Source organism: Pempheris klunzingeri, chromosome 15 (genome assembly GCF_042242105.1).
Source record: "Pempheris klunzingeri isolate RE-2024b chromosome 15, fPemKlu1.hap1, whole genome shotgun sequence".
NCBI lineage: Eukaryota > Metazoa > Chordata > Actinopteri > Acropomatiformes > Pempheridae > Pempheris > Pempheris klunzingeri.
In genome coordinates, this window is record NC_092026.1 from 16,113,419 (window position 1) to 16,131,561 (window position 18,143).

At 41.9% G+C, this 18,143-nt stretch overlaps 1 protein-coding gene across 1 annotated transcript in view; it reads left to right on the forward strand.

The window, feature by feature from the left end:
- slc6a9 (solute carrier family 6 member 9) overlaps positions 1–10,076 on the forward strand; it is a 51,501-nt gene extending 41,425 nt beyond the window's left edge. Inside the window, exons 5-13 of the mRNA XM_070844540.1 lie at positions 1,977–2,109; positions 2,259–2,393; positions 2,490–2,593; positions 5,421–5,658; positions 6,218–6,352; positions 6,444–6,543; positions 7,677–7,777; positions 8,724–8,894; positions 9,822–10,076. Coding sequence (XP_070700641.1) covers positions 1,977–2,109; positions 2,259–2,393; positions 2,490–2,593; positions 5,421–5,658; positions 6,218–6,352; positions 6,444–6,543; positions 7,677–7,777; positions 8,724–8,894; positions 9,822–10,076 — 1,372 coding nt within the window. The remainder of the gene's footprint in view (positions 1–1,976; positions 2,110–2,258; positions 2,394–2,489; positions 2,594–5,420; positions 5,659–6,217; positions 6,353–6,443; positions 6,544–7,676; positions 7,778–8,723; positions 8,895–9,821) is intronic.
- The last annotated feature ends 8,067 nt before the right edge of the window (positions 10,077–18,143 follow it).

Consider the following 18,143-nt stretch of genomic DNA (forward strand, 5'->3'; position numbering starts at 1 on the left):
GCACTTAAAACCCTCCATATAGAATGGCCAAAACAATCTGTAATATTACGACTAACCCAACTAACTTTACATAATAAAAAAAAAAAGAAAATACAGGGTTCTTGCCTGTCTCCGTAACCTAAACAGGAAAAAACAAACAAAAGAAAAAGGCCTCTCATCCCTGCAGCTACCAGGACTGCTGCTTGTCTACATTCACAGCACTCACATTAAAGATCAGTTGAACACTAAAAAGTCTGAGATCCCAGCACCATCAGCCTCCCAGCCAATCAGCAACCACCACCTGCAACTCAGTAGGATGAAATACCCCAGAGCTGGGTGAACAGCGCCGCCTTCAGGCAGGGAGGGAACACAGCACAGAAATATAAGTCACACTCAAATACACATTAGGACGCAGGGTCATAACAGCGAACACGACAGATGTTAAAGCAAAGTAGCTGTACTTAGACACCAGTAGCTTCATTTAGATTCTAAACAAGCATAATAGTATGTTAAGTATGACAGAGAGAGAGAGAGAGAGAGAGGGTAGGAATGAGACACTGAACTGTCTCAGGTTGTCACAAATGAACCGGGAGAGTGCAGAGCTACTATTCAAGCACCCAATTTAATGTCCCAGAAGCACTGAAGTGTCTGTAGTCTTTTCACAGCAGCCTGATGTTGTGGTCAGGCCACAGCCCGGTCAGGCTAGCCACAGAGGGTCATCATGGCTCTGTATATCAGATACCTCTAAGAATTCAATCAGCTGTAGACAAAGGCTTTCATACAACGTAGCAGCAGCTGATAGTTGTGTTTTAACCATCAATCATCAGCTCAGTACAAACAGCTCAGCCTGTTGCATTAAACTTGTGTTTTTTATGTCAATGTGTACACTGGTTGGAGAGTGTTTAACTGTGTTTTATTCTGCATTGCTTTTTAGTTGCTGCACATGTCACTCAGGTATTGGGTCTTCTTACTAATAGAATCACCAAACCTTCTACACGACAAACACTAAAATACTTTGACTGCGCATGAAGCTGTCATATCTTATATCTCCTGTCGTGGCATGTGTGGCGTGCAAAAGGGATGGGCAGCAGACATCTCAGGGCCATCAACGTCCTGGCACTGCTCTTATCAAGATGGAATGCCCGAGTACTGCTCTTATCAAGGCGTTGTTTTTTTTTTTTGTCATAGAGAGCAGAACATGGCATTTCTTTGTCACACCACAAAGTGTGACCTTGTTTCTCGTAGGTAAAATCCAATATGGATTAAACAAGCAGCATTAAGTGGAATGTTTGTTTGGCTAATCCTGGGTAGCAGCTTATTCTCTTTACATTGGCAGGGTTGATTTAACCACTCTTACTGTTTTAGTCCATTATGCATTTATACAATGGAGACCAAAAATTTCAAAAGCTTATCTAATAAACTCTAATCCTGATTACAGCAAACCCCTATAAAACCACTAGATGTATGACAATTAGCCACGTTTTAGGCTCTGTTCTCGTCCTTTGTTCTTTGTTTGTACTAACAATTCTGTAATAATTTGAAAGGGAAATGTTGCTGAGGCAGATGAGAAGATGATTAGGTTGTATAATCTACATGAGGGGTAATAATCACCCTCATTGTTGGATGCATATAGCTACTGTCACTTAGTATAAATTCCATTTCAAACAACACCCTTAAATGGGATTTCAGAGGTGCATTTGGGAGATGTAATGCATTATTTCTGTTACATATTGCCCCTCCCTTTTTACAAGTGACATATTCATTGCTTCTTCTTGCTTAATTCCTAGTTAGTAATGGAACAATGCAGGCCACCAAAAGAAACAGTAATAAAACTACAAAAATAATAATACTGCAAAGAGGAACATTGCCTTGGGGATGTATTGCCCTGAGCAAAGACAGAAAGCAAGACTTAGTGAGTTTGAAATTTCCTCCCTTTGAAAAAGAAAAGCAACTACTGAAGCCGCCAGTCCTTAGATCAGTGTTCCTCTCTTTGTCAGACACTATGTGTTGAACATCTCTGATGATATTGGGAACTTTGGAGAGGTCCGTCTCCCCATCCTGGGCTGCCTGGCTGTGTCCTGGCTTGTCGTCTTCCTCTGCCTCATCAGGGGCGTCAAATCCTCCGGAAAGGTCAGCCTCACACACACACACTGAGCAAACCTGCAGTACGTCTCCATATTTCATAGACGTGCACACACACACACACACATTCTTAACTCTCTTGTCACTTTCTCTGTCACTATCTGTGCATGTGTGTGTGTGTGTGTGTGTGTGTCCAGGTGGTGTACTTCACAGCCACGTTCCCCTACGTCGTTTTGACCATCCTGTTCATCCGTGGCATCACCCTGGATGGAGCCATCAATGGCATCAAGTACTACCTGACTCCACAGTGGCAGAAGGTCCTTGATGCAAAGGTGCTCACTCACACTAACATGCAGATATATAGATACACTGGAGATTTTTTATTTTTTTTTTATTGTTTCTGACTGTATGTGGGTTTGTTTTTGTAGGTGTGGGGAGATGCAGCGTCGCAGATCTTCTACTCCCTGGGCTGTGCCTGGGGGGGTCTCATTACCATGGCGTCCTACAACAAGTTCCATAACAACTGTTTCAGGTCGGTAGTCTAGACTGTGGTGAAGCAACACTTTAAAGGAGCAGGTCAGCATTTTGGCAAACACTTATTTGCTTTCTTAGAATTAGGTGAGAGGATGTATGCATGCATACCTATGTAAATATGTAGCAGGAGTCAGTTAGCTTAGCATAAAGACATTTAGCTTGGCTCTATCCCCTTTGGACGATTATTATTAAAACATTATATCTGTTTGTTTGATACCTACAAATACAGACATGTGAGAATGACCAGTTGTGGTTTCAAGGAAGGTTTATATTTGGACAGTTTCTATTCCAGGGGTAGTGATCTCCTGGACCCTTGTTGTCCCCAGAGGAGACTTCAGGAATGAACTTGTTCTTACCGCGAAATAGTTGGGTTCATAATCCCCCCAAGAATACCACAGTAAATCATTTTTACACTTTGGTTTTTGTACGGATTCAACAAACGAAAAGTAACTTGTTAGTGACATTTAGAGGTGCCTGTAGGCAGACTTTTTTTTTTACCTTTGGACCCAAGCTACCTGTTTCCCCCTGCTTCCACTCGTGTGCTAAGTTAAGTTAACAGACTGCTGGCTGGGAAAAAACAAATGGAAAAAAGCCAGGGACAGTTTTCATAATTGTGGCTGATGTAGTAAAAGTCCTTTGCACACACTAATTCTATAGCTAAGCAAAAACTTTCCAGGGGACAGCTTGATGACCATGCATGTTTGAATTTATGCAGTTGGATTTTTATTAATGTTACTGCATTAAAATTACATAAATTAGAGGTGGTTGAATTTTACCCGAAAGCAATGCCAGGCTGCTTCATTACAGTTTGGGTGCCTGCGTCTGCCTGGGGGAATAGGACCATGCTCGTTTTGCATGAGGCGATGCCACTGTGATGTCTCAGCAGCATCTTATTTTTTGCACTAATCAGAGAAGCAGAGGGAGCGAGAAGACGGGGAGGCGTGGGAGAAGAGGAGAGGTGATGTAGATGGGGGAGTTGATAAACCACATGCGAATGGAGGCTTCAGTGCAGAGGGATGAGACAACTGGCGAAAGGGAGAGGAGAAGGTGTTTCAGGTTGTGCAAGGCTGTATGGCACCCCCCTAATGAGTCAGGGCTAGAGTGAGAGGAGGATGGTAAAATAGTCAGCGGCCGACTTCAAGGCTACAGGTCTAAAAAGAGAAGGGGGAGAAGGTGAGATAAGGTGGGACAGGAGGAGGGACAGAGATAATGTTTTTTTAGACTTGTATTAGGAGGCTGGTTGCACCGTGATTAAGGGCCAGGGGAGCGAGTGAGAAGGTTAAGATGGAGGAAAAGGGGGCAGGGGAGGAGATAAGGAGAGGAAAAGATGTCATTTACTCTCCTGTGCTTGTCCACGCATGCTGATGGAGTGAGGGTGTCGGGGGGGGGGGGGAGGCAAGGAGAAAGTCTGAAGATATAATTTGTTCCTCTGCCAGGAGCTTGAGGTTGTGCTATCTGTGCACACAGCTGTACAGCAGCCTAATCAGCTTGTGTTCTGCAGCTCGGCCCCCGTGGAGTCACTCTCTGCACTCCTGTAACACCACCAATTGGTGCGCATGCAGAAGTGCAGCGACCGTGTTGCTGAGCGGCGCCCGATCGGTAGTTTGTGAGGAGCCGAGATGATAGGCATCATCAAAGACATCCTCTGAGATAGCTCGAACTGAAGATTTGAGGAAACAAAGCACTGTGCAGCCACACAATTCCCCTGCTGTCAAAGTACAAGCCTGAGTCAGGGAGAGTTAAGGTGAGAAGGTGTTCTTTGCTTCTCAGGACAAGGACAGCAAACGTCAAAGGAAGAGCAATGCACACTAGTTTGCAGTCTGTATCGTCGGACCCCCGACAGAACGCCGCCCCACCTCTGGGCCAGATTCTGTGAAAGGTTTCTTCCTGTTAAAGGGGAGTTTTTCCGTCTGATGCTTCATCGGGTCTCTCTTAATGAAAAAGTTTGGTGTAGACCTTCTCTTTTACTGAAGGTGGTTTGAGATAACATTTGCTGATTTGTTGAAGATTGATTGATGTTACTATTACTATATTGTATTGTAATCGTTACTATAATTGTATAATTAAATCATGAACCACTGAGACTAACAAAACCGTTTTCTAAATTTCTTTGTCTATTTTATGACATTTTAGCAATTAGCCAACAAATCGTACACAAACAAACATATATTATATTATATACTATATTTATGTTCCCAAACCACAGTGGTTTATAAAGAGAAATACCACATCATTACAGAAAATAGCAAAGGTTTTTTAGCAGTTGTCCCTGCCAAGACCGCTGCAATTCTTGTTCTGTTAACCGACCTTGGATAGTTTCGTTTAAAGGATTTCATGGCTTTACATTTATCATTTATCCACTCGTGTCAGGTGGAACTGAGTGTTGGAGCACTTTCTACATGTTTGTCATTTGGTGATAATGAAAAAGAATGATGCTTTAACCACATAGTGAATCAGAGCACAGGGCTGCCCCCCTACATGATAGGACACTAGCCGCTTTTCACTCTCCATAAAAAGCGTCAGTGTGCAATAATATCAGTGATTTTGGCCAAGATAGGAACCACATTTCATGGAATTGCCTCAAGGGAGAATGGAAGGAATGGCCACCACTTGGGAGAGAGGAGAAGAACAGTTTATTATATGATATTAGCTTTGAAATTTTGTTTGCAGCTGTGATTGGTGCATTTTTACTTTTGTCCTGTTGCTCCTGTGCTCCAGAATAACTGATGAAATACACTGGTTTTAAATTACAAATCTGTCCCATGTTGTTTCCCAGCTAATAAATGAATGCCCAACATATATTTCTCTCTCTCTCCTACATACAGAGACAGCATCATCATCAGTATAACCAACTGTGCGACCAGCGTGTACGCCGGCTTTGTCATTTTCTCCATCCTGGGCTTCATGGCACACAACCTGAATGTCCCCGTGTCAGAGGTGGCCGACCACGGCCCGGGCCTGGCCTTTGTGGCCTACCCAGAAGCCCTCACTCTGCTCCCCATCTCACCACTCTGGTCTCTGCTCTTCTTCTTCATGCTCATTCTTCTGGGACTGGGGACTCAGGTGAGGCCGGAAAACTGCACACACACCCAAATGTAAAATGTCTATAGATTGTAGACACAATTTCAGATCACACCTTTTGTTATTTGTAACTGGCACTACATGACTACTTGGCTGATGTCTATCCTAAAGTGATATTACAGTATTTATAATAATAATTAATAAGCTAAAATAAGATAGAGAGCATATTATCACTTCTAAACTTCAACATGAACTTGATAGCATGCTAGCATTAGCATTTACCTCAAAGCACCACTATACCTCAACAGAGTTTTGCAGGGCTGATAATATGGCTGTAGACTCTGGTCATAATATATGAGCCTGTATGAAAGGCTTTTTTTTAAGCTTTACCATCCACTTAAGTGCAGGGAATTGGGTTTTTTTTATGTCACTGCCTGGATAAATGCATATTTTTGCACATTTTTTCAACTTTAAAATATTTGCTGGAATTCATACACATTAATTACACTGCAAAATTAGGTTTCTGCTTCCATTATGTACAGATGAAACTCAGTCTCCTCTCTCATTTAATTGAATCCATAAACCATCCCTGTTGTTGTAGTTCTGCCTGCTGGAGACCCTGGTGACGGCCATCGTCGATGAGATTGGCACTGACTGGATCATCAGGAACAAGACCGTGGTCACGCTGTCTGTAGCCATAGTTGGATTCTTACTGGGGGTGCCACTAACAACCCGGGTAAGCCCCCAACACATGCACATCATGTCTTTGAGCTTGTTTTCTCTCATGCAGATGCAGTTTGGAATCATTCTCTGTTTTCCGTGTGCAGGCAGGAATCTATTGGTTGCTACTGATGGACAACTACGCTGCTAGTTTCTCTTTGGTCATCATCTCCTGCATCATGTGCATCTGCGTCATGTATGTTTATGGTAAGGAGGACAGAATATGCTGATGGGGGGAGAATTCTGAAACTGTTTATTGGTTTTATGTCAAGATTGTTACATCCTGGTTTGTATTTGGTATCTCTTTAGATGATTGGCCATATGTAGACATAATGACTCCACAAAGAGATGGTTTCAGAGCACCTATGATAGAGCCTGAAAGAGTCAGAAACATTTTCTGTCACCACAAATATCAGTTTGTCTGAGTGAAAGCAAGGATGAAATAAAAGACGTGCACAAGAGAGGAAAGTTCAATAAACCCTTCCACACTTAGTCAGCACTTTAGTTTTACAACATTTTTTTTACAGTTACAAGTATTATTTTTCGAGCTTCTTTAAAAGAAATGTGAGCTTTGGTGCAGTCACGCCATTATACACTCAAATTAAAGCATCACTAAAGGAAGATTTCACTGCAGAGATACTGATTTTCCTCCCCCGATGGCATCATTTGACGCTGCTGGAAGCACGACACAGCACAAGCATGTGTGTGGAGAGCAAGGCAAAAACATACCTGCCAGACAGCAGACACATGAACTCACATATAATTACAGCGATGCCTTTTGTACAAGCACAGGCTCAGGATTCATATCAAAATAAATCCTTTGTAGTAATAATTAGTCCAATCAAATCAAATCAAACCACAAGTTGGCGACAGATCCATAGTCTTACATAAGCACTGAGATGACCAAGACAGAGAAGGCCTTCCCCGTCACCAAAACCAACAGGCAGCCAGATATCTCTGGATTACATGTTCCCGTTAAGCAACAGACGGTACAGACTGAAGGCTGATCGACTCTTCATATCTGAACACAGATTAAATGTAGTTTTTCAGTTCGGTAACATTGTGAACCAGATGCCTGCAGTCCGATCCAACCACACTAACCTGAGCTGATGGTACCTTTGATTTTATTCATTATTGGATACAGAACAATTTTTAATTAATTAATTAATTAATTAATCTGAGGCCCCTGTCCATGTATACATTTTGTTACAACAGTCACAAAATCAAAGGCAAAGTCTACTTTCATCATCTACATTAATATGTATATGGAATGTCATTAAAAAGGTAAAAAGAGAAATCAAACTTTGATGTCCGCCTTTAACTTTTTGTTTTTATCACAGGTCACAGGAACTACTTTAGAGACGTTGAGATGATGCTGGGCTTCCCTCCTCCTCTCTTCTTCAAAGTCTGCTGGAGATTCATCTCCCCTGTGATTATCTCTGTAAGTGAACACACACGCATACATATACAGCTGCTAAGCGGGGACCACAGTCACAGTGATTGAACCCGTGCTCAAAATGTAACATTTCTCCTGAAGTCCCCTTGTCTCCTGGAACATGAACACGTTAACTCGTTGGTGTAGCAAACTGAAGGGCATAAACGCTCCTGTGTTGCAGACACGCTGTTGGGAATCTGACCTACATTTGAGCTGCTATCGACGCTAATCTGTTTGACTGCCGTTGGTTTTGTTTCCACTGTAAACTTCTAAAAGCAAATCTTTCTGACTGTGAAATGGACACATGCAGCTGATATCAATGGCATTTCCCAAGCAGCCAGCAGTATTAGTTGACTAAGCCGCTGGGCCGACCAAGAAATTCATTGTTGTGGATTACTGGTCAGATTTTTAGGCACTTTTGTTCTCTCTTTCATTTCACTCCACAGATTAATGCCCTGCTCTCCAGGGCCTCTGCTGGAGCTGTGACCAAAATCACTGCTGTCGGGAACAGTCATGATTTATAATCACAATTGTCTGCAAACATTTAAACATCCACAAACATCCACATTAATTTCACCTGTGCTGAGTTAATGAAGGTTTCTTGTGAAGTCGTGTTTTTTTCAACAGCAGCCAGTTCTTTGGATTTATTCTTACCAGGATGGGAATTTATCACAACTGTTGTGCTATATTTTTGTGTGTTTGATCTATCAGGAAACTGATAGGAAAATAATTTTTCTTTTTGTTGTTGTTTTTTTTACTTCCTTGCTACTGTGAATTGAATATGACTCACACCTTTTGAAGAAAGACATGGAAATATGTTTTTAACTTCAGCTTTTAGTTTCCCGCCTCCTCTCTGCATTTTTCATTACATTTTGATTTGCATTAGCTTTAGTCCTGATGATACTTTCTCAAGCACCTGCTCTAACTGATACCTTTTTTTCTCTCCATGCAGTTCATCCTGATCTTCACAGTGATCCAGTACAAGCCCATCACCTACAATGACTACGTGTATCCTGGCTGGTCCCTGGCTATCGGCTTCTCCATGGCTCTGTCCTCAGTGGTCTGCATACCCATCTATGCCCTCTACAAGATCTCAAGGTCCCCAGGGGCCACCTTCAGAGAGGTACAGCACACCTTCAACTCTTTCTCTTAATGGCATGAGCGGTTCTTTAAATTATGTGGAAGGTACATTGTGGGATTTGAACCCCCTCAAATAACTGCTACATATAACTCATTCATTGACTTAATTATCTAATCTTTATATTTTTGTCATCATATGTGCATTTACTGTATTGAAGAATTCCTGATGCTTCAATTTCTTGGCAACATGTACACTTGCTTAACACCGATGAGCTGATAGTAGCAAAGGATTTCACAAGGGCTTAGCTGGAAATCAGGAGTTTGAAACTCCAGCACTATTTTGAAATCAAGTCTCAGTATATACATAAAGCGAAAATCCTACACTTCCTCTCAAATTACGGAGTTCATACCGAAAAGGTTGGAAGTGTCTGAAGTGAACGAGCCAGAAGCAACCAAAATAAGCAAAGTGCAGTTGCTTAAAACAATTTGAAAATACTGAAAGTAGTCGAACAAACAGGTGAGGTCTAAATTATGAAAGCAATTGAAATGCTGGTTAAATTCAGAGTCAGTTGAAATGTGTGCACTGTAAATAGCTGAAGTGTCAGTTAGTATGGAAGCACAGACAGCAGCCAAGGTGTCAGTTAATAAATTTGAACTGTTCACCGAAGAGTAAAAATAAGTTGAGAATGCAGGAGATCAAAGCAGCTGAACTGTGGCTGAAAGAGCAAGAAATGAACGCAGTGGAAGTTCAACAGCAAAGCTACGAAAGCAAAAGTTACAGAGAGATGAAAGAAGTTGAAACGATAGCAGAAATTGAGGCTTGTTCAGAGGCTGAAAGCAGTTGAAGTGTTTTTGGAGCTGACATTTGTAGTTTGTAATTTGACGCCCTCACACGTCAACATAGATGTCGGTTTCCCTCCACGCTGAGGCTGCCCTCAATGATGTGTGTCTCATTCTCTTTGAATCTCAGCGATTGAAGAATGCTTGCCGAGCACATCCAAAGTGGGGACCTGCCCTGCAGGAGCACCGGACAGGCCGCTACGCCCCCATGGCCTCCGAAGACAATGTGGAGACTCGTTCCCTCAAGGAGAAGGAGGAGCTGAAGGAAGAGCTGAAGGAGGAGGAGAAAGAGAAAGAGAAGGAGAGGAAGGATGAGATCAGCCTCACCATCCAGGGAAGCAACGGCTCCACCAACACACACAACAACCCCAACCCCAGCGCATAGACGGCACCCCGCTCTGTCAGCGCCACCGGGGCCCCCGTGCCGCACCATCTCCTCCTTCTCTTCCTTCCTTCTCCTCCCCTGTCCTCCATCCTCACCCCACTTTCCCACAGTCCTCTGTGGGGGAGATCCCATTCGCTGGAGACCTTTACATATTGTAAGGGCTTATTATATCTATCCTAACCTCTTCTATCTATCTGTGTGTTGTCTCTAGATAAATGAAGAAAAAAAAAAAACGAAAGGAAGAAAAAATTGGGTCATTATCCAAAAGATTTGTGTGTATGTTAGTGTGCGTGTGTGGGTGGGTTGTTAATTTGTTACACATAATTTAATAATGCAGTTTGTTTTTCCTTTCCTTTTTTGTAAAACTTGTATATGTCATCTTCATATGCAGTTAGAGGTACAGTAGATTGTGACGCTGCATGTGTTTGTTTTGTGCATGCAGCAACATAGAGACACACACTGTTCTCCTTTATTCTGTTTGCTGGGTCTGTTTAGGATCGGTGACTTTCTAGCAGCAGTGATCTGACAGCTGGAGACTTGTGATGTGATACACAGTGGTGCTGTAATAGAGAGGAGCAGGGTGAACTGTCCCTGCGCTGGCCATTTACAGCTCGATGATGCCGAAAGATGGAAACAGGCTCAATTGTGTGGCCAGAAAAGAGGCGGATGCACTCATTCACACTCATACACTCACACTATTGTACATGTTACAGCACACAGTGACCTCAACCATAGTTGATCTCAGCTTAAGACTAAGCCTATTGTTTTTTTTTTTATGCTGCTTCTCCTTTAAAAACGTTCGACAGAGCACAAATATTTAACAAACACCTGAGATGGCGACTGACACTTAGGGCTGATTTTCTGTGGAAATTTCCTCCATTTGTAACTTTTTCCACTAAAGCTGCTTAAACTCAGCAGAGAATTTAAACTGTACTGTACTCTCTGCCTCCACATTCACTCACACACACACACACACACACACACACAAATCATTTGTTTCCAGTTTTTTTGACAGAAGAGATCCCAGTGCCCATTTCTCAGGGTTGAAGCGAAGTTAAACTTTGAGGTTTACTGTTGTTCCTTGCCTGTGGAAACCTTGTCTGGACGAAGGTGGCCTGTTAAGGTTATAGGGACTGAAGCCACCTAACTTTCCCCGCTGTCAAAAAACACCTACACACACACACACACACACACACAAAAAAAAAAACAGGTTGATGCAACTCTGTATATAGAAGTGCCATCTCTTCTTAAGTCTTCCAGGCATTGTTTTCGAGCGAAATGCATCTTGGGAATGTGGCGTATGAAGGAGGATCCAGGCTAGAGGAGGTAGCTCGCGAAAGGATCGTAGGTGTGTTGTAGTCTGTGTCTCCCGTGGGTCGTAGCAATCTGCCCCCATTAAAAGCATGTTACCAAAAACATTACCTGAGTTACCTGAGTCCTGCACATGTTTTTGGTAACATATATACTGTATATCTCAGAGAGACTGGTGTGGTGTCTCTTACAGTCAGTGGAACCTTTAATGTATTTACAGGCATTTATTTTTAAGCTCTGAGCCAAGCTGTGCTGTGATTAATGGAGAGACAGAAAGCAGAGAGATGCAGCTTGTTTCCAGAAGAATACAGAAACTTAAATGAATTATGTAGTTTTAAATGTAGCTGTATAGTATCGTTCTCTCAGTAGAATTCTCCTTTTTACCTCTCATTATTGTAAAGTAACTTAGTAAATAATTATAAAGACAGCATATGTTTATTTTGTACAAAAAAAAAAAAAACTACAGAATCATGATTAACCATGTTTACCATTCCTCACCTGTGACTTTGTTGTTTTTGTCGGAGGGCGTGATAGGACAGAGAGGAGTGTGTTCAGCATGCAGGGTTGGGTTTCTGATTGGATAGCAATCCAGGACGACTTTGCAGTAGCGTGGTGACGGCCTCAATACAGAACAAATACCTGTTTGTCAACTGGACAGCTTTGTTGGACGCCCCCCCCCCCCCCCCCCCCCCCCCCCCGCTCGCGTGGCTGCGAGATGCTTTTAGGAGGTTGTTTGGGATTGTGTCAGGTCAATGTTTCTTCACATCGTAGTTGCAGTTTTGCTTTGTTTGTCAGTTCATCAGTAAAAATCAAAGAGGTTTGGAGAACCGGAGGGCTGTGATAGCAGCATGAGCATGGAACATATTCACATAATATATACAAAGCTGTAATTGTATAAAACAGATTTACTGTATATGTAGAGAGATTTTAAGGAATGGATTGGGGAAATACTCTTATTCACTGTCTTGGTGAAAAGAGCGATGCCACTTTTTGTCTGTATGCTAAATATGTAGCAGGAGAAAGGACCTGGTTAGCTTAGCTTAGCATAAAGGTTGGAGATGGGGTGAAGCAGCCGGCCTGACTCTGTCCATCCAGTGGTAACAACCAGCACCTCTACACTCATTAACATGTTGGATAGGTGATTTTTTTTCTAATATGCACAAAAACATCTCCTGGTTGCCTAGCAACTGGCCCCAGTCAATGGATAGTCCAGCCCCCCCCCACCTCCATAAATCTGCAAACTGTGGCTTTGACACTTGGATTTTCAAACGGATTAAACAAACAAGTTCTAATGTGTTATTGAGCGAGCTCTAGTGGGGGTCATGTTACCTTTTGACAGAACCAAGCTGACCGTCTACTCCTGTTTTCATTCTTCGTGCTAAGCTCTGTCTTCACTGTGCAGACATGAGAGTGGTATCAACCTCCTCCTCCAGCTCTCTGCAAGAAAACGAATGAGCGTATTTCTCAGTGTCCATGCCTATCAGGCTCTGCAACATATTGAAGCACAACTTGAGACTAAATCTGCACCTTCCTTCCTCTCTGTCACCACTTGTTCCCTAGAGTCACGTCTGTAGAGGAGGATACCTTTAGAGGTTTTAACACGACAGTGCAGTTGCTCCTTTAATCCACAAGATGGGGCGATGTTGACACTCAGGGTAGTCAGGGCACAATGGAGGTGTAGCTGTGGACTAAATGCAAAAAGCCCAACAGACACTAGGCTTCCTCAGATGTTACATTTCACGAAAGCAACATTGAGAGAAGTCAAACTTAAGCACAGAAGCTCAAGTAAAGTGAAAATAATCGTGAAAAGCACAGTGAGCATTCGGAAACAAGCACATATTTTTTTACAGGAAGGTTCTCAGATTATAGAAACATATACTGGCTACGCCTGTAGGTGGAGAATCGTAGCTTCGGTTCGTAGTTTTGTCTGTTTTGACCCTTTGGTCTTAGTTCACTCCTCAGCTATTCACACACATGGCATATTTTGTAATAGAATTTATTTTTAATCAAAATACTGCAAAACCAGGTGCTCTACGAAACAGTACATCATCACCATCTGCTAACAGATATTGCATTGCTTTTCTCCTTATAGTAATTCCAACCTAAGGAACACTACACTTTCTAAATGAGGTTTTATTTGCTGTGAAAGGTGAATACGAACTTATTATTCTCAGTGTACATTGGGACAGCTTGTAGCTCAGACCGTTTCCTGTTTGTTTGTGATTGCCTGTCTCGTGTGTTCATGCTGTAGTAAGTGAAGCTTAGCCAACATGCTACCGTGCTATCGCTCTATATATCCCAACCCTCACCATCTCCGCTGGCCCCACAGCTCTTCCTCCCGTTGTACAGTAATGTAAAAAAAATATATAATCAGACTGTGTATGTGTTTATTCTTTTACTTTGGGAGTGGGTAAGTGTGTTTTTTCCGGGTCGGGGGAAGGTGGGTATCGTTTCATTTTGTTTTTGATTTGTCATTTTTCTCGTAGTGTAATGTAGACGACGTCAGGTGTATTGTGTACTCTGTGTGTAGTGGATTAGCTCTTACTGCTGAGCCTGCATGTAGAGCAGGTGTAGTGTAAGTATTGATGTCAATGTACCTCTAATCGATCAGAACTAGCCAAGTCCTATTCTGCTAATAATATACAGTCTATCTTTTAAGAAAAAAAAAACATTTTTTACTAAAAGAAGAGAAAGAAAACTACATATTATATCTTCAGATTTTAATCATTGTTTCTCCATGTTCAGTGACACAACTTTTTGGTTTGTTTTTGAAGTTGTATTCATAGGAAAAATTCAGATGAAGCCAGCTAATATTAAAAGCATTTCCAAACAAAAAGCTTTGGATCGAAACTTGAACTTCAAAAGAATGGTTAGTTTTTACTGTGAGGTCTGGTGTAGATGGCGGCTGCAGCTACATAGCGATGCTTTTTTTCCTTTTTTTTAAAACAGCATCGCTTGAATTTAAAGCTGCATTTTACACAATGCAGTGCCATCAGTCGTACATCGATGTATACCTTTAATATGCTGTGGCCCTTAACCCAAACAGTTCAGCTTTTTCTGTCTAGTTGTTGCAAAATGTTTTAAAAAAAAAAAAAAAAAAAGAGCAAAATCAAAACACCAAAATTACTCTGCAACAAAGACAGAATTAGCATCAGAACCCATTAACTCCCATTTTCATTCTTGTGCAGTTCTGATACATAATATCAGAATATAATACTGTTCTATGTGGGCATTTTAGGCAAGTATATGATATATGTATCAGACAAGGGTCCAGCGTCTAGTATATCTGGATTTATTTCTCTTGTTGGTAAAGTAAACTTTCAATTCTCTGGCTATAAAAATGATAAGACCCATTTGGTCCACTGGGAAAGCTAAAAACACACAACTGCATATAGTTAATAATTGACCCATGTCTTCAAATACTAATATACTGTCGCCTACTATTATCATACACTGAGGTGACAATGCAGAAAGTCACTGATGTTGAAGAACATGAACTACATGAAGGCTCAGACCATTTTTATACACAAAATCATAGCACAACTGCTCCACTGTACTAAAAAACAAAACTGTGATTCCACCGTGTTTCTGTGGTTCTCTGTAAATTGCAGAACATTACCTCTTGAACTTCTTACTACTGCTCATACAAGCATAATCTCATGTTTCAGCACTTTAAGGAAATCATTTGTTTTTTTTGTAAGCAACACTGAAAACATATATAATCAGTGATAATTCACGACGAGTTCAATAAATATTGTCCTTTTTTTTCATTGGTCCGGCTGAAAGAAACTGTCCAAGTGTCAGTAAGCGGATGCTGTGGCGTTGCTATGCCAATATAAGCTGTTATGTCATGGGAAGAGTGGAGGGGAAAAGCACAAGTGAGAAAAGAGAACACAGTTCTTCTGGTATCTCTCATATCTATCTGTCTATCTATCTAATCATGTCTGTTCTTCTTGTTCTTCAACCTTTAGGGCCAAAATCCATTGAAATGTCTTAGTCCTGTCAGCTGTATATCGTAAACTGTTGAATTACAAAATGGTAAATAAAATCTATTTTAAAGATCAATGCGCTGCGGTTTTCTTTCATTGTTTCATGGTGGTACTAAACAGTCATGAAAATGCCTTTGTACCACTCTAAATGTACACTTTTGAACAATTTATATCATTCATCTGATAAATATTGGGTATTATACATTTGCATCAAATGCATGATTCTTGTTCCTCATGTTGTTCTTTAATCCAATAAGTCAGAGAATGAGCACTGAAGCTGTGTTTGAATTCTACATACCACTGTTATGGAAACTTTGGATCGTGAATATGTAGACAGCTTTGCACACTCTTGCCGTCGTCTCACTCAGCTTCATGAGTTTTCACTTGACACGTGTGCCTTGTCAGGAGTTCATTTGTGGAATTTCTTGCCTTCTTAATGTGTTTGAGACCATCAGTTGTGTTGTGCAGAGGTGGGGTTGGTACACAGCTCTATACAGTGAACAGCCCTATTTGACTACTGTTCTAATTCATATAATGGCAAGAACCACTCAACTAAGTAAAGAGAAACAACAGTCCATTATAACATTAAGACAATAGGGTCAGTCAATTTAAAGAACTTTGAACATATCCTAAGTGCCGTCCTGAGAACCATCAAATGCTGTGATGGAACTGGCTCTCATGAGGACCCCCCAGGAAATCCACATAAAAGCTTCACAGAGTTCAAGTTGCAGATGCATCTCAGCATCAGCTGTTCAAAGGAGAATCAGGCCTTCGTGGTCGAACTGCTGCAAACAAGCCACTACTGAGGAAGATCAGCAAGAGAATTGCTTGGGCCAAGAAACACAAGGAATGGAGGTGTGATGCGGTTGTAGTGCTTTAGTGGTGACACTGTTGGTGATTTATTCAAAATTCAAAGCACACTTAACAAGCATGGCCACCACAGCACATGCTGCATCACATGACCTGTCCTCCATAAGCACCCGACCTGAACCCAACTGAGAAGGTTTGGGATGAGTTGGACCGCAGAGTGAAAGAAAAGCAGCCAACAAGAGAGATCCAGCTCCCAAGGACGGACAGGCTGTAGCCTTGGACAGACGCACATCCATTGGCTGATGGAGAACCACATCAGCGGGGCCAGGACCAGGATCCATAGGAACCAGGGAACCACATCAGCAGAACCAGGACCAGGATCCACAGGAACCAGAGAACCACATCAGCGGGACCGGGACCAGGACCCACAGGAACCAGAGAACCACATCAGCAGGGTCAGGACCAGGATCCACAGGATCAACAGGAACTTGTTACACTTGTTTATTTCAGTGAACTTTGTAAAGCACTATGAGACACTCTGTTGTGATATTGGGCTAAACAAATAAAATTGAATTGAATTGAATTGAAATTGAATAGATGAGAAAGCACAGAAAGGCTCCGGGGAAGATAGCAAGTTAGAGGCAGACATTTGGCTGACATGAGACATAACGATGGAGAGGAAGAGGAGGAGAGAGAATAGAGGAGCTCAGTGCACCATAGGAGTCCCCCAGCAGTCTAAGCCTATAGCAGCATAACTAGGGGCTGGTCTAAGGCCTGAGCCAGCCCTTAAATATATGCTTTGTCAAAAAGGAAGGTTTTTAGTCTACTCTTAAATGTAGAGAGGGTGTCTGCCCCCCGAACCCAAACTGGAAGGAGGTTCCACAGGAGAGGAGCCTGATAGCTGAAGGCTCTGCCTCCTGCACTACTTTTGGAGACTTTGGGAACCACCAGTAGACCTGCATTCTGGGAGCGCAGTGCTCTAGTGGGGTAGTACAGTACTATAAGCTCTTTAAGATATGATGGAGCCTGACCCTTAAGAGCCTTGTAGGTGAGGAGAAGGATTTTAAACTCTATTCTAGATTTTACTGGAAGCCAATGAAGAGAAGCCAGTACAGGAGGAATATGGTCTCTTCTTTTAGTTCTCGTCAGAACACGAGCAGCAGCATTCTGGACCAGCTGGAGAGTCTTTAAGGACTTATTGGGGCAGCCTGATAATAATGAGTTACAATAGTCCAACCTAGAAGTGACAAATGCATGGACCAATTTTTCTGCATCATCATGCAAAAGGTGGCTGCTTGGAAGAATCTAAAATATCAAACATATTCTGGTTTGTTTAACACTTTTTTACTTACTGCATAATTCCACGTGTGTTCCTTCATAGTTTAGGTGTCTTCAATATTTGTCTAAGATGTAGAAAATAATAAAAAGTAAAGAAAAACCAATGAGGAGCGGTGGTTAGCAGTGTTGGCTCACAGCAACAACATTGCAGGTTCAAATCTGCAGGCCGGTCAGCAGTTTGCAGTTTGAACCTGGAGCCGTTCTTTGTGGAGTTTGCATGTTCTCCCCATGTTGCCTGGTGCCAATCCCAGCTGACACTGAGCGAGAGGCAGAGTATGAACGAATATAAAGTACGAGATTTACATCAGCAAAATTCTCCCATAACTCCCATAAAGCCAAAGTTAGCAAACTTTAGCTAACACTACTCAAACAAACTTTTGATATGTTTAGAAATGCTATACATGTAACTGATGTCATTAAGTCCTCTTTGTCCTTTTGTATTTCTCTTTTCAATTATTGCTTTTGTCACTCAATGTTTTATGTTGATTCCTGCTTGTGTTCCTGTTCAACCAGGTCGTCTAGTGATGACTGACTTCAGAGAATCTTGGGAAATGAAGGGAAATTAACAATTAGTTTTTGTTTGTTTCCTCAGCATCCGTTGTTCAGCTCCAGTCGTTTT